The sequence below is a fragment of the Carassius gibelio genome, chromosome B15 (assembly GCF_023724105.1).
Source record: "Carassius gibelio isolate Cgi1373 ecotype wild population from Czech Republic chromosome B15, carGib1.2-hapl.c, whole genome shotgun sequence".
Classification (NCBI taxonomy): domain Eukaryota; kingdom Metazoa; phylum Chordata; class Actinopteri; order Cypriniformes; family Cyprinidae; genus Carassius; species Carassius gibelio.
In genome coordinates this window covers 15,656,475-15,678,879 of record NC_068410.1, presented here as the reverse complement: position 1 = coordinate 15,678,879, position 22,405 = coordinate 15,656,475, and the positions used below count along the sequence as shown (strand labels likewise).

Sequence of the window (22,405 nt, the reverse complement as noted above, 5' to 3'; positions counted from 1 at the left end):
ACACATGGGTAGACAGTAGACACTCATCTTTCACTGCTACATAAAAAGTGCTGGTTTATATAGGATATATTACTTCAACTTTAGAAAATGTTGATGGTCAGCCTAAATAATAGATAAAAAGTTGCAATGTTTTCCACCTTGATAAAGAAATATTACGACATGCAAATACATATTTTATTTTAGTTTTTTTTTTTTTTTTTTATCACTGTTCATTCCAGTAAATGAGGACTTAAGCTTGGGACTTGGGACTAATTATATTACATTTAATTAATTTAATTAATTAATTAAATTAAACAACTTTTGTTTATCTAGTTTATCAGCAGGAGCATAGCAAAAATGGGTTTTGTTCCATGCCGTATTTCTGGAAAAGTGGCACATACGTTCTGGTTTCAAGAGGCAGGAATGGAACGCAGTGCAATCCAATACAAATAACTTTTAAAAAGCAAACAATTCTGAGGTTAACTTTATGGTTTTAGCCATTAATGCTTTGTAAGTGCCTGCAATGACAGATAACTGTACAAATGTTCAAAGGAGAATTAGACCTAAATGAATTCAAAAGCAAAAAATAAAAACAAGAACTTAAGATTGAAGTGACCCCTGAAACGTGTAAAATCACAACATCGCTCTTTTACACATGGGAATACTAAATGTGAATAGTGAAAAGCCTCTAATTGCATTTCTTAATTCAGTTTCTCAATATGTTTTTGCAGTAGACAGACGCTATAAAGACATCAAGCCAAGAGAAAAAATTCACACCAACACAAGCCCTGCAAAGAGAGAACATGCCCTCGGGGGAAGAAGCCAGTGAAAAATCAAAGCCATTAATAAAGAATAGTATACTGCCACAGAACTGATGTTTCTGACTGCAATGTGCGCAACATATTTGTGTGCAATACATTGCATGTGAAACTGACAGTGCTATTTTGGCTGAATTCTTGCTTCTTTGATGTTTTATGTATTAAAAGGTATTGCGTATATACACAGGTACGCATTTAAAAAACGTTATTTTTCTTTTCACGTACCAAAAGTATTCTCGTCACTTCATAACGTTACCGTTGTACCACTGATGGCAGATGGACTATTCTGAGGATGCTTTTCATACTTTTCTGGACATTGACACTGTTATTTACTTGGCAGTCTATGGGACAGTCTCAAGCCTCATAATATCTTAAATTGTGTTCCGAAGACGAACAAAGCTTTTACGGGACTGGAACAACATGGGGGTAAGTGATTAAATGACAAAAATGTTATTTTGGGGTGGAGTATCCCTTTCAAGCAGGGTCGCCTCATGGGGTTGCCATATTAAGATCACATGACCAGCTGATTACTACTTATTTTATCTCCGTGACCCTCCTGTAAATGGACATATTTGCTTATAAATTAACACATTTCTCCAATTAATCAGAGCTTAGACTGAACATTTCAGCAACATAAAGTAATGCTAAATGCTGAGGTTTCTCCTAAATTTCAATTAAAATTAGACCTTACAATAATTTGTCATTAATGCTGAAAATAACTCCTGTATTCATCTTTAGACAGTTAGACATAGTTATATTTAGCTTGCCAGACGTTATTATAACTCTTTGGCCGGATGTGATTTAAATCCAGGGTAGGTGATTTGGTTCAAAAGCATTTTTTGTTATGCCAGTTGAAAGTCTCTTCACATCCCGAAGGCAATCATTAAGTAGCTAAGTGGGCTAAATATATTTATATCAATCGATGGAAGGCATAGGACCATAAAATGTTTGTCAAATCATATCCCTCAATCCAAGGGCTATAGTAGGCTGTATACCTCTTCGCACCCTGTTGGCAGAGAGATAAGACTTCATCAGCACGGTCCATCGCAACCCGAGTGAGAATGTATGGCGTTATTATTCAAATATTATGCGCTTTGTACCGTAATGTACTATAATGTATGATGAATGAGACATGAGGTAATCAGACAGCAATGCATTCAACCCTCCACCAACACCATCTCTCAACGTTTCACTGTAAGCTTCTGGTCTGTCGGTGTACGTTCATGTGTTTTTATTAGGAGGCGTTGCTTTGGAGAGTGATTTGCAGGGACGGTGGGATCTTACGCTTTCAAAGCTAACTTGTTATTGCTAGCCCCTCCGAAATCACCTACCCTACATTTAATCATTTAATTGTGGACAGTGCTTAACATTATATACTCATGAAGAATGAACTAAAGCAAACGGTGTTAAACTTAGACATGGCCAAATAACTTGCTTCAATCATGTGGAACTACAGTACTGTCCATGAAAAAATCTGATTCGGCCAAAGAGTGTACCAAGCATAATAACTGAACAGCTCATTAATAATCAAACTGTTTAAAAGTTTGGGATCCCTATAACTTCTTTAAAGAATGATATGCACACATTAGAATGATTTCTGAAGGATCATGTGACACTGAAGACTGGAGTAATGGCTGCTGAAAATTCAACTTTGTCATCAAGCAATAAATTGCATATTAAAATATATTGAAGTAATGAAAAAAAAAAACATTCCAAATTGTAATACTACCACAATATTACTGTTTTTACTGTATTTTGATCAAATAAATGTAACCTTATTTCAAAAACTCCTACTGACCCCACTCTTTTAAATGGAAGTGCATCTTTCTGTTTCCTAAGAACCATCTGATTTTCCTGCTATTGCTTTCCAGGGCATTACATTCTGACTGATGATGACCATCCATAACACTCTCTTAAACACCACAGAATTGAAGGATTTCAGAGACCAGTAAAGCTGAGAGCATGATGGTAATTATTTGGCAGTTTCCAGGCCAACAATGTTAGGCCACGTCTTTAACAAAGTGCACTGACAGACACCACATTTCAACAATGTCTTTCCGAATAAAAACAGCAATCCACAGCACTTAAGCCACCCATTATTTTAGAAACATATAGCGTTATGACAGCACATTGAGAAACAGAAGTCATAAATAGCATTCATTGCAAGCTATGTGTTAAGTTAAAGGGCTGGTCTCATTAAGCATGAACGTGCTGCTGTTCCTCCAGCATTCTGCAGGCCTAAATCTGCCAGCTATATTCATGATCAAAGATGAGGCCAAGCAGAAGAGCTACATCCCAGGGAACCATTTAGTCAAACAGGACGTCCTGCAAAACTCAGGGCTCATTCCCAGACATTGGCTTTTACTGTTGGCCATGTTACTGCCATCCAAAAACACTGGAGAGACATTCTTTCATAGAAAAGTATATAGCATGAACATATTAATACGTCATGTCCTTTAAAAACATCTGCCGCAGCTTTCTGGGAAACGATCATGGAGGTTTAAAAGCGTCTACTGGGACACAACATGTCAGACAACAGAATAAGCATGTGATCTCTGCTGTACCGAACAATCACGACTGACGGCTTTATGGTTTCAATGATTCGGTTGCACATATTGGGCCCTAGACATGAATTTACCACCAAATGGTGTCGAAACGCTGAATGTGCCTTCGCCCCTGAAGGCCTTTCTGGATTATCCAGCTTAGTGACATATGCTATCGCTACACTGGCTGAACCTAGAAATAGAAACAGCCCACCAAAAATGACCCCTGGGAAGAAATGTTTAGGTTGTTTTAAATCACAACATGATAAAAAAAAAAAAAAAAAAACTATGATTTAACAGGATCTATAAATAGGAGTTTTTCAAAAACAAGTATTCATAAATACATAAAAACTGCAATACATTTTTACCAAAATGGCTTAACTGTGAATTAATATTTAAAAACATTTTAATGCTAAGTCAAAGCCATGAGGTGTGGCAAAAAATGTCATATGCCCAATCACATGCACGACAAATGCAAGTAAAACACGTATTATATTAAACTAGTTCGAGACCCGGCTCACTGACCTTTCCTGATTCCGTCCCCTCACTCTGGCACATGGCCTCCTGCCAAATAATTATTATATCAATATAGAGGCAAGCCCCCCCCCCCCCAATAAAAAATGCCAATCATACTTATGATGGTGTGAATACAGCTCTTTTGAGCATGCATTTTCATCTCTAAATTAAAAAAAAAAAAACAATTATGCAAAAATTCACCACTTATTAATCTAAAAAAATAATGCGTTATCATAAAAAAGTGGTCCAACATGAAGTGAAAAGCTTTTAAAAAAAACACATAAAAGAATAAATGAATTATATCATCAAGAGGAGGACCCCCTGCAAACTCATGCCAGGTTCAATAATGTATTAGAATATCACATAATTTAACCTATAAAACAAGAACTCTGAAGTCATGTGGTGCGACTTCCTGGAAATGTTATATTATTTTAAAATTAATAATTCATGATATTTTCTAAGAAATTTGTACCTTAAGAAAAAAAAAAATCTAAAAACTTTTTAAAAATAATTATTAACGTGTACACTCACATGCTTTCAAGGTGTAAGAAAATAGGTTAGTTAGTTACACCACATGCCATTATCACATTGAAACATTTCTTAAAAATAGTTTTTCAAAACCATCAAAAAACCAACATGAATATAAAAAAAAAAAAATCACATGGACATATTTTGGACATATGCCATTGACACTGGATTATAGAGGGGTTGAGGCTAAGTGCAAACAGTACATTTACTTTTTGAACCTACTGCAAATGCAAACACAAAATAACAGAGTTCCAACGAAAAACCAAATGCAGATGCACCAATCTCATCAGCGATGAGACAGATTCCAGTCACACTTTGTGCATGACAACCACTCTGCGTGTGTTTGTGTGGGTGTACAGCAGTAATGATCCAGGGAAATTGGTCTGTCAGTGGAACATCTGTCCTGTTAAATCCCATTTTTTTTTGGCCACAAATTCATCTCCTCGAATTCCGGAGCAAGGATGTGAGACCAGTCTGTTGTGTTTCCGGATCAGTGGCGGTGCTGTGGGTTACATCATATTTATTGTTTTCCTCTTGCTTAGACCAGGCTATCTCTAGCACAGCTAATTAAAAGCCCAATGGGAGCTTAACTGCATATCAGATTAAGTCACAAAGATGACTCATGTCCACTGCCTGGAGAAGTGCATCATGTGACCGCAGGGCTCCGCCCATCTTATCTCTAAGATGACACTGATGAGGTCCCAGAGCATCTCCAGCAGCACAGCCTTGTGTTTTCCTCTCATCATCAAAACAATGACATAAGAGTGGGGGATGCTAAGACAATCATCATTGTTCTTTTTGCTCATTTTGATTTCATAACTGACAATCAAACGTTTATATAAGTAGGGCTGCAACTAACGATTATTTTGATAATTAATAAGTTGCCGATTATTTTTTTCAATTAATCTGATTAAACCCCATAATTTCTTTATTTAATTTTACTGACAAAAACACACTATTCCACATTCTCCCCTATGTCCTTAAAACGAACATGCCAACTGAATGCTATGAAAACACAAGACAAAATCTGTCAAAAAAAAATTATTAAAAAAATTAACATTTTAGGACAAATAACAAACTAAAACAACCAAAAAGTATTTATTTCACATAATAATAAAAATGGCCTCCTTTGCCTTTGGTAACAGCTCACGTGTTGGCATTGTTTTTTGGCACTTTTTGACTTATTGGTACGGGTGCACAATAAATATTGTACGATAATTAATGCGCATCTCATCAGTAAATCCGGTTCTCAAATCAGCAGTAAATTCCATCCGGTAGCGTGTTTCATTTTGTTTCATATTGTCTCACCACCATGCTAGTGGATCTGCCGTAGAGTCAATTGGTTGATCTTGGAGATGGCGGGTTAACTCCGTTTCAGCGCGCGCTCTGATCGGTAAAGGGGCAGAGATTTCAGACCTCCGTTTATTAAGGAGATCTGTCACAAAACTCATCATCCGCGCCAAAGTTTTTTGAGCAAATTTCAAAGCCGCACCCGCCCGCCATCCGCTGATTGTTTTGCGGTCTATGCTTTGCTGATGCAAGCCGCAAAAAAAAAATAAATTAAAAAAAAGCCATTTTCTGTTCTGGAAAGGATGCAGCAAAAATATTTAATGCTAGATGTAACAACATTGAGTTTTACATAGTAATTAACTCAAATGATATATAGGGAATTTGAATAATTAATCAAGAATTTGATTAATATATATCTCAGATGACAGTTACATTTAATTTTATTGATTATGAAAAATAGCTCAATTGCCAATACCAATACTAATCACAGGGCACTGTAATTTACTCATTAATATGTCAATATTACATTCTTCATATCAATTATTGTGATATCTCTTACTATAAATTACTGCAGATCAAACCGTGGTATGTCCTGCACACCACTGTAGACTTATCAATTTTCAATAAAGTTATCACGCCTTATAATTCAAGGAAAAGTATTCTCTGGCCATGAAAATATTATCCTATCCTTATGATAAATTTAGTTTCTAAATTTAGAGCTTGTAGCTAAAGACCAAAACATTTCAGTGACTCGTAATGTGAGTGGGGTGGAGTCCAGGCCAATCGTCAGTATATGGTTTTTTAATAATTAAACTAGTAATACATCAAACTACAAATCACACAGAGTAAATATGCGTACGACAATACAAACAGTAAGCTTTATACAATACATAACGAATCCAAATAAAAGAGAGAGAGAGAGAGAGAGAGAGAGAGAGAGAGAGAGAGAGAGAGAGAGAGAGAGAAAATAGAATGGGATCACATAAGGAGCTCAGGTATGAAAATCATAGTCAGTAACTTTTAGAAGCCAACAACAAATCAGATCATAACAACACTTTAAAGCAGCATTTAAATCTCCATAGAGAAAGTGATACTTGCAAAAGGTGTCCCATGTGAGTGGCGTGAGATCGGCGTCGAGCTTGTGAGCTTTACGCACTGTTCCCGTTGAAACAGCCATGTGCCATGAAACGGAGGCCATGTGACGCGCGTGCACGCTGCGCTTGGCGTGAGCGTGGAGCACGTGGTCCTTTGTTCTGTCCTCGCGCGGTATTTGAAAGGTTCAACAAACATTGTTCCAGAATTCGTCTTCCTTGCGTGGAGAGGCGAATAGTTTAATAAACTTAGTAAAGAAAAGAAAAGAAAACGAACGAAACGAAAGCTTCCAAAGGAGCCATTAAAATGGCTTTTTCTCTCAGCCCCTGTGCTGAGGGGGTTCGCGCTGTGAGCGCGGCCTATGGCCGCGCGGAAACAACGTTGGAGAGCAGCGTATCCGAGAACGGGGAAGAGGAAGAAGCAAAAAGAGGAGGTGGACCTTGTTTGGTCAATTCTTATAGCTTGAAATAGTTCACGCCCATTTTCGAGGGAGCATCCAATGAATGTCCGCGATCTGAAGCGGAGGGAAAGTTCCTTTGTCTCGGTTGAGACAAACCCCTGATGATTTAGGGCCTGTCCGATTTCATCAGGAATATTAAAGCAAGTTCATTATTCCAGATTAAATACATTTTTCATTACTTTGCTCTAGATAAATGGGTCTGTCAAAGCATGACGATTAGAACAAGACTAGACATAATATATATATGACCAAAGATCTAATTTTTAGATCGAATTACACATTTAAAGATTTGTTTAACACATGATAACACTGCAGATGTTGGGAAACATCTAAATGTACCAAAAGGGAATACGTAATACATTTATAAAACATGAAAACAGAAAGTTAATGAATACATTCCATAGAATGCATTGTTCAAAAGAAGCCAGTGACTTGGCTTCTCTCCTGTCCTGTGTGGTCGTAAACTTTACGACCTGCAAAAGTGGGGGTTGCAGAAGCATGGCTCTCTTTGAGGAAGTTAAAGTGAGGAAAGACATTTCCTAAAGTATAAGCTTGCAACTTATACTCTTCACATAACAAGGATTAACCATTTTATGCAATCCATAAACATAATTAAAATACATATTAATAATAAAATGAAAGTAAGGAACTTATACGAAAAGTTCCTTTGTCTCCAGTGTTGGAAGAATTTGGGTTGGGGGTTTTCGTTTCTTCTTTGAAGCTCGCATGGGCATCGTAAATAGTTTAAGTCCAGCCAGGCTGGCATTTAGTACCAACAGTCTGAATTTATAAAACAGAATTTAACCCATGAATCGCTGACCTGCATATCTGTTACATCTCCCCCTTTACGTCAGATGAAGTCCCTGTGTGGACATCATCGGACGGCAATCATCCCGGATGGGCAGATGACAGGTGAATCGTGATGGTCATGCAGCAGGTGGGTCATGATGACAGGTGGTTCCTGAAGCTGAGGATTCAGCTTGGTGAGGTTCGGTATTGTCTTTGACTTTGCGTCCCTTTTCCGGGGATTCCATCGGAGACCTCCAGCCACAGTTGTCGTGAGTTTGGCTGTAGAGGTTTGCATCTCGTTGAGTATCCTGTATAGGATGAAGGTCACGCCAAGAGTCAGGGCGGGACCAATGACGGTGGAGATGCACCGTGCAGTGTCGGCAGCAGTCCAGGCTAGGACCGCAGATGACTGGTTCAGAATGGGCTGTCGAGACAGTGCTTGGAGGGCTGTATCGACAGGAGTAATGTCAATGTGTTGGGTGGTACCTTTCAGTACTTGGTCCAGCAGGTTGGCACGGGTGGCGGTGTCATGCTGGTCGTAGGTCAGCATAGCTGAGCGCACAGGAGTGTTGACGAGCCATCTGTTACCCACAATCTCTGCTTGCGTTTCTGTGACTTGTGTACGAGGCTTGGCTTCGGCAGGGCAGCGCGTATCGCTGACCCAGGGTTGCAGCTCGCAGATTCCTTCAGAGTTGTGTCTGAGGAAGGGTTTGCTAAGGCAGAGATAATGAATGTCTTTGGTTAAAGTACACATGTGCATGTTTGGGGCCAGGTACAGCTGTGTGTTGCTGTCGTGGTAGGCCACCACATTTGGAATGTGTGTTTTGGTGTGGGTGTTGCTCTTCCACATCCTGACACTGACAATGTCTTTAGGTCTGTAGACTTGGTTTGACTCACTGATGAGTTGGTTCAGGAGCACGTTCACTTCTCTCTGTTTGGGGTTTGCGTGCCGTAGGAAGGCGCTATCCAGAGAGTTGGCCAGGTGCATTCGTAGCAGGTCAGCTGGCATGGTGATGGTGTAAGACAGCACAGTTAACACAAGGCTTAAGGGTATCATGTATGGTGGGGTTTTACTCGTGGTTAGGCTGTCTTTGGAGGAGCTAACCTCCCACAGCATGGCTGTTGTTAATGCTGTTAACAGCTGAGTCTGGGTAAAGTCCTTCTGGAAGGCAGTAAACGGTGGTTTCAAGGAGTTTACAGTCTGGTTCGCTGCATTGACACTGGACATAACAATGTTAAACATTCTGGCGGCAGCAGCAGCGGCTCTAAGCAAAGCTCCCGGGAGCTGTTTGGAGCGGTGGTGGTGTCCACCTAACTCCATTTGTGTAACCGTCACTTTCTCATATTGGCTGAACAGGTGTTTGACATCGGCCTCAGTGTGAGTGAGGGAGTCCTCTCTCCATCGGAACCTTGTACAGCTGTATTCGGTTACAGTGCTGGGGTAGTGTGCCCTGTCATCGGTAGTCAGGAGTCTCAGCGGTTTTCTCGGTGGCAGCTGTCCTCTCTTTGGCTGACAGCACGGCACGGCAAACCGCAGCATCATCCTGGTACAGATAATAGGGAGAGAGAGAGAGAAAGGGGAGAAAGAAACAAACAAGGCCTGTCTTTGGTTGGACAGGACAGTCTCTTTGCTTCGTGGGCGGTGACTGGGTTTAGCTCGCCCTCGCCCATGTTTTGCCACATCTTGCTGCTGGCATGACGCTTGCCTCAGTGTTGTGTCAGTGGCTCTGGTGCTGCGTGGTGCAGCACATGCTGCGTCATGGAAATATATTGGCAGTATCCCCCTTTTGCTCCGTGGCATTACACGCCCTGGCATTGTGATGTCAGACGGTGCACAACCCACAATATTGTTCTGTGCACGCAGCATGGTTTGTGTATCATGCAGTGGTCTGGGGCTTTGGTTGTCAGTGACTGTAGACTGGTTGCCAGGGTGGATGGAGGGGTCTGAGAGGTGGTAAAACAAAGTCATTATCAAGGTTTCAGAAGCCCGCATGTCCGCTATGTTGGTCTGTGTAGACAACGGAGCCTGCGTAAGCGATTCTGAGGTAGGCAGTTTAGCTAGTAAAGTTCTTGTGCTGTGTGTAATCACTTCAACCTTGAATGTGGGTGGGTGGGTTGGGAGTGACCACAGAATGTTGTTTAGTGTGCCAGTTTTGGCAAGGGTGTCAGTGTGATCCTTAAAGTCCTCGTCTAGACTTGGTAACTTTGAGTGTCCTTTTTCCTTCTTCCAGTACACGATCACATTGTGTGTTTTTGTGATGTTATCACATTGCTGGAACAGGTGTTGGTGTTTGACATGCTTGTTTGCAAGTGTGAGTCCGAGTTCCACACATTAAGGTGAGGATTGGAAGAAACCCAGCGTGTGGTGTAAGGTTTGACCACCTTGCAGGTTGAGCCGAACAGCGACCCCTTTGGTGTAAGCTGGTACCACCGTACCCTGTTTGTTGACCAAGGTACAGAGGCTTGAACTTGGGCCTGTTGTTAGGGCGTTGTACTCATGGCTGGCTGCTGGGGTTCCCGTGACCTCTGTGACCTGACCGTCTGGCTCTGTGGGAGTTCCCGTGACCTCTGCGACCTGACAGTCTGGCTCTAGCAACCTGTGTGGCTGGAGAGAAAGAGGTTCTCGCACTTGAGCAAAGTCTTTTAGCTGTTTGAAGTTCAGAAAAGGGTCAAAGTGTTCTAGCAGGTCTATGTCGATGAGCAATGTATGAGTGTTCATTGGTGGGACATACATGGGATGTATTAGACTCATCGGAACGAATGTCAGGTGAATGGAAACAACCTGTTCAAACTGGATGTCATCCTGTCTGTACACCTGTACATTCAGTTCATAAGTTTGAGGTGTAAGAGTTCGATCTTGTCTCTTAGCTTCAAATTGGAGTCTTTTGAAAAGGTAAGATGAGATCACCGTCAGGTTTAATCCTGTGTCGATCAGGTCTTCCCTGTTGACTCCTTTTCGACCCACCCCCTTTTTGACAGGGCTGCCCAGGAATGTTGGCATCAGGGCAGGTGGGACGATCGGTGGTTGGTGGTCTTGTGTAGCTCGCTGCGAAGGCAGGTAGTCGAAACAGCATTTTCTGGTACCTTGTGTTTGTGGTACCTGGCGTGAGGACCTGTGCTGTCTCGTTCAGGGTGTGCAGGTGTTGACTGTGGAGCTTGGGTGTTGCTGTCACCTTGTGCTGTGACAGTTAGCTCTGTGGTCTGTAGATGACGGGCAGTGTTCTGGGTGCTTGGCTCATCTTCCTTGTGAGTTTTCATGTGAAGAAGCACTTTCAGCACCCTCAGGATCTCTGCTGTCTCAGACGTGGCTGCACCGTGTTGCCCTCTGCTGGCTTGGAACGGTATTGACTCTCTGTAAAAATGTCTGTGACTGTGGTGTTGTAGGGCGCCATCTAGGGTTAACTCTAAGCAGTGCTCAGAGACAGAGACTTTGGGGTATTTCACAGTCTTTTCACAAATCGTCTTTTGCTTGGTGCAAGCTTTGTGGGCTAAGTTCCGTAACTCTTGTGTAGTCCTGTTACGGGGACACGCTGGGACTCTGAGATGAAAACTCCAACTAGCATGTAGGTTTAGGAGGAACAGAGTTTTTAAGTTGAAATCCTGTTCCATACCTGGTTCGTTGCATGCTCCGAAGTAGGTGTTTCGTAGCTGACTACAGAAAGTCTGTGGGTTTTCAAATCGGCCCTGTTTGAGGTCCATAGCAATAAGGAGCCCATGATCTGAGTTTGGATCAGAGAATTCAAGAATCAAAGTCTGTAGCAGTTGCTGGTAGTACGCTTTGACAGTCTCTGGTTGACGATCCAGAAAGCAATGCACATCACGGCTGGACGTGATTTTTAACAGGTACAATGTGTTCACATGTGTCACGTTAGCGACAGTTTGCAAATGAAAGTCAATGGCTTGTAAAGAAGCATGAACGTCATGTCCTCCTGCAGGATCTGGATTGAATGTAGAGATGCTTCTGGCTAGCTTGTGAAGTTCTCTGTGAGCAGTGCAGGGTTTGGTGACATGCGTTCTCTGGAAGGGTTCTCTTCCCTCCGTTATTGACAGATGTTCTTGTAAGCTGGCTGGTGATTTCCTTAGACGGGAGACTACACCCCCTTTTCCAGCTCTGGGTTCTTGGCTGAAAGGGTTGGAGTGGCGGCCCGGGAGAAATTTTGTGGTGTGCGTTTCTCCGATCCAGCCACTCTGTAATCTGTGAAATTGTCTCAGTTCTGTGTGAGCAGTGTAAAGTTCATCTTGGAGCTCGTCTCTCTGCAGAGTAAGCTTGTTGAATTTAGCTTGGGCCGCTTGCAAGTGTGTTTTGCAGGCCCAGGTTTTATAGTCTTTTTCTTTCAGTTCAGTCTCTGCTCTTTTTAGGAGAGCGTCGCCTTGCTGGAGTTTTTTGTTGAGTTCTTTTCTGGCTTCTCTCTCCAGCTGTTCTCTTTGATCTGTGTCGAGGCGAAGATCTTGCAGGGCATTGTGAAGTCTTTCAACTCCTGTCTGTAGCTCTGGATCTGTGTCGTCCTCTTTCTCGAGCTGGTTCTGGGTCTCGAGGAGAAGCTGATCAAGATGACTCTGGGTTGGGGCCTGGTCCTTCCAGGCCTCCTCCGCGATGTTGCTCCGTTCACTGAGCCGTGCCTGGGCGACGAGAATGGGAACTGGGCTTCCGAAGATCCTGGCGAGTTCTCTGTAGTAGTCGCTTTGGTTTGGATCGCGTGCCATCAGTTTATCTAGCTCGGTGTCTAGTTGCTCTGGGTGCTGCAGGTTACTGGCGTCCTTGGGCAGGAAGGGGGTCGTCACTGCTTTCAACCATGTCGAGAGGTGGCCCCCGTGGACTGCTGGACTGGATGCCTGGAACATCCTGATTCTCTGTCGGCGAGAGAAGCACAGCACACACACACAAAAAGACCAATGCAAGTTCGTTCTACGTTTAACGAGCTATATTCATACGGGCTGTGCCGTTTATGAGAATTTTGGGGCTGACTGATGCAAACAGTCAGACAGTTAAGTAGCCAATTAACTTGGGTCAACGAAGGACCTGAAATGGAGATTTGACAGGCAGTAGCCTAGCGGGTCGTGTGATGACACCGGCTGCTGGTTGTCGCTCTACTATTTAACTTCGTTGGTGGCTCCCAGGTTACTGTCTCTGGTTGTATTGAAGTCATTCAGGTGGGAACCAGTGGCTTGGTCAACCTCCCCGGTGCTCCCCAAACAACCGCAGTGTCCCCGGTCCTCCGTTACTCTGGCGTGTCGCAGGACAGCACGGCTTGTGACTTTTAGCACAACCTTTGGAGTGCCAAAATTGCTGATGTCTCTTGAGACAAGAGGGACCGAGTTTCACTCGCAGCCAGTATCGGTAACACCGGTCGGGCAGCCTTGCTCACTGGAAACCTGAGATGACTGTCCAATCACCAAGGGAGTTCTACAATCAAATACACAAAGGATGAACAAAGGAAACTTAAAGTTAATTAAGGTTTGGTTTGTTTAACATCAGTTGAGTAACTATATATGTAGAGAGGAGAGGTAACAGCTTGACCAAATAAAACAAACAAAGGAATTATTATAATAATGGTAATTATCAAAATAACCTAAGTCAAAAGAGAGAAGAAAAATAATAAACATCAAATTAAAAGACAGTAATGAAACAAGGGAGAAGGAGTAGCTGGTTTTCACCACAAGGGGGGGAAAGTACTGCTTCTCTGTCTTTAACCTGCTGAGCAGAAAACTTAATTCAAATTAAAAATTCAAAACTGGTTTAAATCAAAATTTAAAATAAGCATGTAAGAATTAAAAGGAAAATCTGAATAATATCCTATAATAACCATTGATAGCTTGTAAGTTATCATTAATGATCATGAAATTAATCAAACAGTGTGAGATTAATCAAAGAGGGTAAAAGTGGATATTCAATTCAAAACAGAATGGAAAAGACATAGGTCTGTTAGTCGATTTAACAGGAGACTGCCACTAGATGGCTTACCTTCTAAGTGGGTCAATCAGTGGTTGACCTGAAACATCTAGACTTCAACTATTAAACAATTACATTTTAATTCAAATCATGTTTGAACTAAACTCAAAGTAAATGTAAACAGTCAAAGGCAGGGAACATTCTTTTGTTTCCCTGTAATAATATTCGCACGAGCAAAGCTGTAAATGCTAATAATTATCGAGAATTTAGACATCCAATTCAAATATACATCACAGGGGATTATAAATTAGCAATCAGAGCGCATTATCTGAAATGGCCACAGGTTGGCAGCTTTGCACTCATGCAAGCTGGAATCAGAAAGCAGGGTGTACCCTGAAATTTCTAACCCACACGTTCCCTCTAGTGTTTAGATAGAGGAATTACAATTTCAATAGGACTTAGAATTTATCTGATCATTTGTCAGGCTGATTTTCTGCATCAAAAATCACAAGTAACAAACAGAAAGTTTTAATTTCTGAGGTGCTATATATTCACATAGGATGAAGGAAGGATCCGTTCACTTCCAACACACAACTGTAATAAAAACAGGAATTTTCCAACTGTTGACTCCAATAAACATTTATCAAAATAGCACTTATGACTTAAATGTTTTAGGTTTAAAAATCGGGTAGCTAAGCCAATTTTAGACCAGGAGTTTTTATCGTTTTATTTTTGAATATTACTGTGGTTTACCACGAATTCAATAACGATGTTTAATAACAAGGCCTTTTTACTGAATCAGAGGAACATCGCTCATGTTCAGATTTACATGTTGCAACTAATAAAAGATTTCTTCATCTTTTAATTATTCATATTAAAATGTTCTCACTGTAAAAAGATTTTGGTCTTTCTTAACAGGATACTTTTAACATTATACTGCAGTTTACTTTCATTAAAAATAACAGTGACTATACTGTTAAGTTTCTATGAATACCTAGGTGCTACTGACCAGCTTTTTGCCTCAGTCAGTTGAGTGAGTTCGCGTCTTGCGACTTATCTCACCAGTAACGTTACATAATTTCATAGCGCACGTGCAGAAATTATTAAAAACCATATACACAGATTGATTGCTCACAAAACGAAGTTTGAAATGCCCGCATTCTCCACCAAAATGTAACAACATTGAGTTTTACATAGTAATTAACTCAAATGATATATAGGGAATTTGAATAATTAATCAAGAATTTGATTAATATATATCTCAGATGACAGTTACATTTAATTTTATTGATTATGAAAAATAGCTCAATTGCCAATACCAATACTAATCACAGGGCACTGTAATTTACTCATTAATATGTCAATATTACATTCTTCATATCAATTATTGTGATATCTCTTACTATAAATTACTGCAGATCAAACCGTGGTATGTCCTGCACACCACTGTAGACTTATCAATTTTCAATAAAGTTATCACGCCTTATAATTCAAGGAAAAGTATTCTCTGGCCATGAAAATATTATCCTATCCTTATGATAAATTTAGTTTCTAAATTTAGAGCTTGTAGCTAAAGACCAAAACATTTCAGTGACTCGTAATGTGAGTGGGGTGGAGTCCAGGCCAATCGTCAGTATATGGTTTTTTAATAATTAAACTAGTAATACATCAAACTACAAATCACACAGAGTAAATATGCGTACGACAATACAAACAGTAAGCTTTATACAATACATAACGAATCCAAATAAAAGAGAGAGAGAGAGAGAGAGAGAGAGAGAGAGAGAGAGAGAGAAAATAGAATGGGATCACATAAGGAGCTCAGGTATGAAAATCATAGTCAGTAACTTTTAGAAGCCAACAACAAATCAGATCATAACAACACTTTAAAGCAGCATTTAAATCTCCATAGAGAAAGTGATACTTGCAAAAGGTGTCCCATGTGAGTGGCGTGAGATCGGCGTCGAGCTTGTGAGCTTTACGCACTGTTCCCGTTGAAACAGCCATGTGCCATGAAACGGAGGCCATGTGACGCGCGTGCACGCTGCGCTTGGCGTGAGCGTGGAGCACGTGGTCCTTTGTTCTGTCCTCGCGCGGTATTTGAAAGGTTCAACAAACATTGTTCCAGAATTCGTCTTCCTTGCGTGGAGAGGCGAATAGTTTAATAAACTTAGTAAAGAAAAGAAAAGAAAACGAACGAAACGAAAGCTTCCAAAGGAGCCATTAAAATGGCTTTTTCTCTCAGCCCCTGTGCTGAGGGGGTTCGCGCTGTGAGCGCGGCCTATGGCCGCGCGGAAACAACGTTGGAGAGCAGCGTATCCGAGAACGGGGAAGAGGAAGAAGCAAAAAGAGGAGGTGGACCTTGTTTGGTCAATTCTTATAGCTTGAAATAGTTCACGCCCATTTTCGAGGGAGCATCCAATGAATGTCCGCGATCTGAAGCGGAGGGAAAGTTCCTTTGTCTCGGTTGAGACAAACCCCTGATGATTTAGGGCCTGTCCGATTTCATCAGGAATATTAAAGCAAGTTCATTATTCCAGATTAAATACATTTTTCATTACTTTGCTCTAGATAAATGGGTCTGTCAAAGCATGACGATTAGAACAAGACTAGACATAATATATATATGACCAAAGATCTAATTTTTAGATCGAATTACACATTTAAAGATTTGTTTAACACATGATAACACTGCAGATGTTGGGAAACATCTAAATGTACCAAAAGGGAATACGTAATACATTTATAAAACATGAAAACAGAAAGTTAATGAATACATTCCATAGAATGCATTGTTCAAAAGAAGCCAGTGACTTGGCTTCTCTCCTGTCCTGTGTGGTCGTAAACTTTACGACCTGCAAAAGTGGGGGTTGCAGAAGCATGGCTCTCTTTGAGGAAGTTAAAGTGAGGAAAGACATTTCCTAAAGTATAAGCTTGCAACTTATACTCTTCACATAACAAGGATTAACCATTTTATGCAATCCATAAACATAATTAAAATACATATTAATAATAAAATGAAAGTAAGGAACTTATACGAAAAGTTCCTTTGTCTCCAGTGTTGGAAGAATTTGGGTTGGGGGTTTTCGTTTCTTCTTTGAAGCTCGCATGGGCATCGTAAATAGTTTAAGTCCAGCCAGGCTGGCATTTAGTACCAACAGTCTGAATTTATAAAACAGAATTTAACCCATGAATCGCTGACCTGCATATCTGTTACATAGAGTATGAGGCATAGGCCTGCGCTGAGTTTCATTTACAATGAGATGCGCTCTAGTTCACAGTGCAGTGCAAGTGAACGCGGCGCGCTGGTGCTTCCATGTCACGGTTATCATTGTCTGCTATATTTGCTTTTTATTTATTAAAAAAAATGCATTGGTTGATGAAACATCTATTAAAATTAAGATAAAATTTGTTCAAAACGAAATTCGTTTTTTAAGAAAGGTTTTCTACAAAGCAAAATTTAATGAAGTGGTAAATATCATGTCTGACGATTTACAAAACTTCATTAAGTGGTAAAAACCATGTCTCCCGATATATTGCGCATCTGATGATCCTATCTAAAAAATGAAAATAATTTTTGATAAAAAATGTTTTAAACGGTTTTGGCGGTTATAAAGTTCTAATGACGGTGTTCAACTATAACCGCCGGTCTCACGGTTATATACTAACCGTCACACCCCTACTTTTAAACCTTATTATAAATGTTAAACAACAGATATTTCGGTAGCACTTTATTGTACAGTCCTGTTCCTCATGTACATACTATGTACTTATTACAGTAATTACAATAGCTATGTAATAACTAGGTACTAACCCTGAACCTACCCTTAAACCTAACCCTACCCCATGTAGTTACCTTGTATTACCAGAACTTTCTTAGATAAATACACTGTAAGTTCACTATAAGTACATATATGATAGTACTGTAAAATAAAGTGCAACCGATATTTCAGCACAATGAATGTTTTTGCACTGAATAGTGTCTCCCTCTCTACTGTGTTGTGTCTGTTTAACGCACGGCACTCTTTCAGTAAAGATTTCGACTTAACACATACTGTCAGGGCTGGCCTTAATGCAAAAATGAAAAGGCTTTCGTGAATTTGTGACATTTACAGATAAGGATGATCATTAATTAAAGTGTTTTTTGCACACGTATCTGTAAAAGAGTCTGACAGGCAAACCACTACGCATTACTCTATGCATCAGCATGACACTTAAAATAAAGATTTCTCATGTTTTGGGCAGCTTGGATCAAATCCTTTTCCTGCAGGAGCTAATTCGGTTTCCTCAAATCTTTGCAGAAGCATTTTGTCCATAGAAATGCGTTGTTCATTGCTGTATTTGATGCGACCGGCTGCAGTTGGACGTGCACTGTGGGCAGACCTGACTAATCGATAATGAGAATCTTTGTCTATGATTTTCATTATTGATAATAATCGATTTTATTGATTAGTTGTTGCAGCCCTATATGTATGTAAAGTTTACGCTAAGTAATGACTCACTAGACTTGTGGGGGAACCTACAGGGAGCAGAATATCCCTGAGACATGGGAGTGGGCTTTTGTTTTGACTTGAACTACTGAACAGCTACATAGCAACCACCCAGAATACCTTGGGAACCACATAGCAAGCCCTGGCAACCTCCCACATCATCCTGGCACTGTGGTAGTGAGTTTTGAAGAAGCAATTCTGGAAAATTAACGTTTAGTTCTTAATTTTTACAGTCGGTGCAAGTTAACAAAAATTACACAGATAATCAATCTTTTTAAATACCCAAAATGAAAATTGTGTTGTCACTTGCTAACCCTAATGTTATTCCAAACCCACGAGACCTTTGTTCATCTACAAAACACAAATAATCATATTTTTTTTATTATCTCATCCTCTTTGCCTATCTACTAAAAAAGTCCACATAACCAGAACTTTCATGCATTTAAAATTAAAGATCTGTATGAATCGAGCAATCCAAGTCTTCTTAAGAGACACAATCACCCTAAACATCCATCCAATCCATTAGTGATTAGATTGATGGCTGAATTGGATTGAAAAGCCTTCATGTAAACACCTGAATCAATCCGACTGAGTTTGATCTGAATGATATTTAGATCAGATAGAAATGGTTGATGTAGACCTGAAACAATCAGATCAATAGGGGAAAAATAAAAAAAGCGTGTAAATGCTTGAATATCTAATCTTCTTAATCAGGTTTTAAAAAAAAAAATATTGCACACATTCACAGTGTTCTTAAACTGGTTAGTGGAGGAGACTGAACATATACTAAATACCTGCTAAAACATTCATAAGACATATTCTAACACATTTGTAATCTTTCCGTTTAGTTATATCAACAAGACAAAAATTCCAATTATATTCACGGTAACTCCAGTGGCATTATAGCGGTGTGGTATAGTGGTTTTCTCCAGTTCTGAATGCAGTGACTGGTGAACTGTGCATACTCTGAAGTTTATTTCGGTATACATAAAGGCACATGTAAATGTTTTGGTTTGAGATAGCTAACAAGGTTTAATCTCGCAGCTCAAGGAGGTCAATAAAACCCTAAATTACATTTGTTCATTGTGTAAAGCAACTGTATTGATGAAGGGACAAAATGCTTACTGGTTACATTAAACTATCTTCATCTGCATATCAAACAAACATTTTATGGGTTTGGAATGACATGAACACAAGTAATTGATTACAGAATTTTCATTTTTAGGTGAACTAAATATCCGTCACAGCTTGCTGAAATTCTTTGGGCAAAGTGCATTCATCTCAATTGTACTTGAGGGATTCATGAAGCAAAACATATCCACAAGCAAATTTTGCATTGTGATTAAGTTCGGTTAACTCTGAACAAGGGAATTTGGCGCACTGAATATAAAGCTACTTGATTTTCATTGTGAGTAAGGGATGCTTATCCACAATATTGACAAGGGTTCAACTTTGCCTACAAATTGCCCGCTGTCCTAAAAGCCAAGAGAGTGTAAAAAAAAATATACAAAAAAGTTTCACATTACTTTGAGATGTCAGTTAAAACTAACGTGTTAAAAGTAGCTACTCAAGGACTACAGCTAATAGGAATGATTTTACATGATTGACAAATCAGAACCTTATTTTTGTAGAAGCAACACAGTGGCTTCAAAATTCATGTTTGAGGAATAAAACATAATTTATGTGGTAGAACACTATAAGGAAGCCTCTTTAAGTAATGTGAGTCACTGATTTTATTTCACTCATAAATTCAAAACGCTAAAAGCCCGCAGGAAATTCCATAGGAATCCATGGAAAATTAGGGTCTGTCCCAATACCCACACTTGTGGTCTTGGTCACTTGTGAGCACATGCATGCCACACAGGAAGTAAATGTGTGGGACTGTCCCAGGTCTGATGGCAAAACTGTGAGCCCTTAAGGCACTCTGAATCCACAGAATCTCTAGAACAGCACGGACGCAGTATTTAAGACTAAGCGTATCCAATCATTCATCATGATCAGGAACACATGTGCCCTTAAATCGCAAGATATTCAGATCAACTTTCCAGTCTTTTTTCAATGAATTGCTATTACATGGGATTTTGTAATAAAACAAAGCGTTTGCTCATTTTATGCAGAGCGTTTTACAGTGTGCAGCTGAAATTAAAATTAATGTTAATGTGTCATGTTACATACAAACTACTGAACAAACATTCAGAAGTTCAAAGTACAAAGAACTAATAAAGAACTAATAATCTAAATGATTGTGTGTATTCATAAAGCTATGCAATAAAACAAAAATTACGTATAAAAACTCTAGGCAAGTGCACTTATTAAATGGTTAGGTGCAAACATGTATAAACAAATACATTTATCGATTATATACAACAGCAGTGTAAATTAGCCAAACATTTAAATAAACGACTTTGATAGCACCCTTCTTAACAACTTTGCGGGCTAGTTGGGATTCCGGGTTGCCTATGAGGTAATACACAAAACAAGTTAATTACATCATAAACAGTTCCCGCCCAAAACTCGCTGATTGGATCTTTCTCGACTCGTGCAGCAGGTGGATTGCCAAGAAATTCTTCCCACCACTGTCCCATAAGGATTTACTGAGGATCAATGGAAATCAATGCGATTCTTTCGAATCCTTCTGCTATCTCACAGAGGCTTTAACTCGGTGCACAAAAACAGGGCTGCTTATATTATTAGCTTAGATAATCCTGTCTAGTTAAAGGACAAGGTTCCGTTGTCAAAGCCCACTGGATCTAGCCTAGCAAATTAGCTCACAACTGTCCCTATAAACTGAATTATAAGGATGCTCACGTTATCTGGCATGCAGTATTGTAAACACCACATTGCCTCTCACAAACTGTATGCAACAGTGTTGGTCAATGAGCACAGCAGAATTCAAACAGGTCCAGATGCACCTGCCACCGACACTACATCACGGACCATAAAAGTAGCATGCAAATCAGAAAAATGCACAAAACCCTAGCTCTTCATTTTATAACTGTTTATATTTCGTGTGCGATTATAGCATAACACTTGCACGCGATCTTACCTGCGCAGCCAAAGAAAAGAAGCACCAAGATAATCGCCTTGGTCGGGAACATTGCAATCCCTTTATGAAACAGTGCGTTTACTGTTTACTCTTGTCTGCCGTGCTTGAAATAAAGAATTCGTAATCCGTAAAATTACGCCTGTGAAGTTCCCACGAAGTTTTCTGGACGGTATGCGAATATGGACGAGGATCCTGATCGTTGGACAGTATTGATATTGTTGCGGTTTAAATTCGCATGTCCATATGTCGCGCTCTGAGACTGTGAGAGGCAAGAGCGCGTGCACACGCCGCTTCAAGATGCACGCGAATTAATCCGCCCAATCAGCGGCGCCTCTGAGGAAAGACAACGATATGATCAAATAATACACTAAACCCAGCCTGGAAACTAAATACGACCACCACATACACCTGGACTGCCCAAAGTAAGGAATGGGAGAGGAAAATCAAGACATAGCATATATATATATATATATATATATATATATATATATATATATATATATATATATATATATATATATATATATATATATATATATATATATATATATATATATATTATTATTATTTTATTTTTTTCCTTTTCAGACTTGGTAGGTTTAATTAGACGCGGATATTTAAAGGAATGGTTAATTCTGGGGTGAACATTCTGTCACTATTTTTCCACTCTCATGTTGTTCAGAATCTGAAAAATATTAATTTTTTTGCGCGACAAAACTGGAGATATTACGCAGAATGTTACATTCGGTCACCATTCACTGTTATCGTGTGGAGAAGGATACAATGCGAGTGAATTATGAAATTATGAGTATTTTTGTATCAACATGAAGGAGAGAATATATATATATATATATATATATATATATATATATATATATATATATATATATATATATATATATATATATATATATATATATATATATATATATATATATATATATATATATATATATATATATAT

At 39.6% G+C, this 22,405-nt stretch overlaps 1 protein-coding gene across 20 annotated transcripts in view; it reads right to left on the bottom strand.

The window, feature by feature from the left end:
• ncam1b (neural cell adhesion molecule 1b) overlaps nt 1-21,756 on the bottom strand; it is a 108,150-nt gene extending 86,394 nt beyond the window's left edge. For 9 of the 20 annotated variants that reach the window (XM_052576024.1, XM_052576016.1, XM_052576010.1 and 6 more), the window contains exon 1: nt 21,442-21,755. In XM_052576024.1, the coding sequence (XP_052431984.1) occupies nt 21,442-21,493 (52 nt within the window). In that variant the 5' untranslated portion in view covers nt 21,494-21,755. Of the gene's footprint in view, nt 1-21,441 lie in introns of all 20 variants that reach the window. The other 11 variants (XM_052576009.1, XM_052576011.1, XM_052576014.1 and 8 more) reach the window with 3 other exon arrangements.
• Nucleotides 21,757-22,405: the final 649 nt, after the last annotated feature.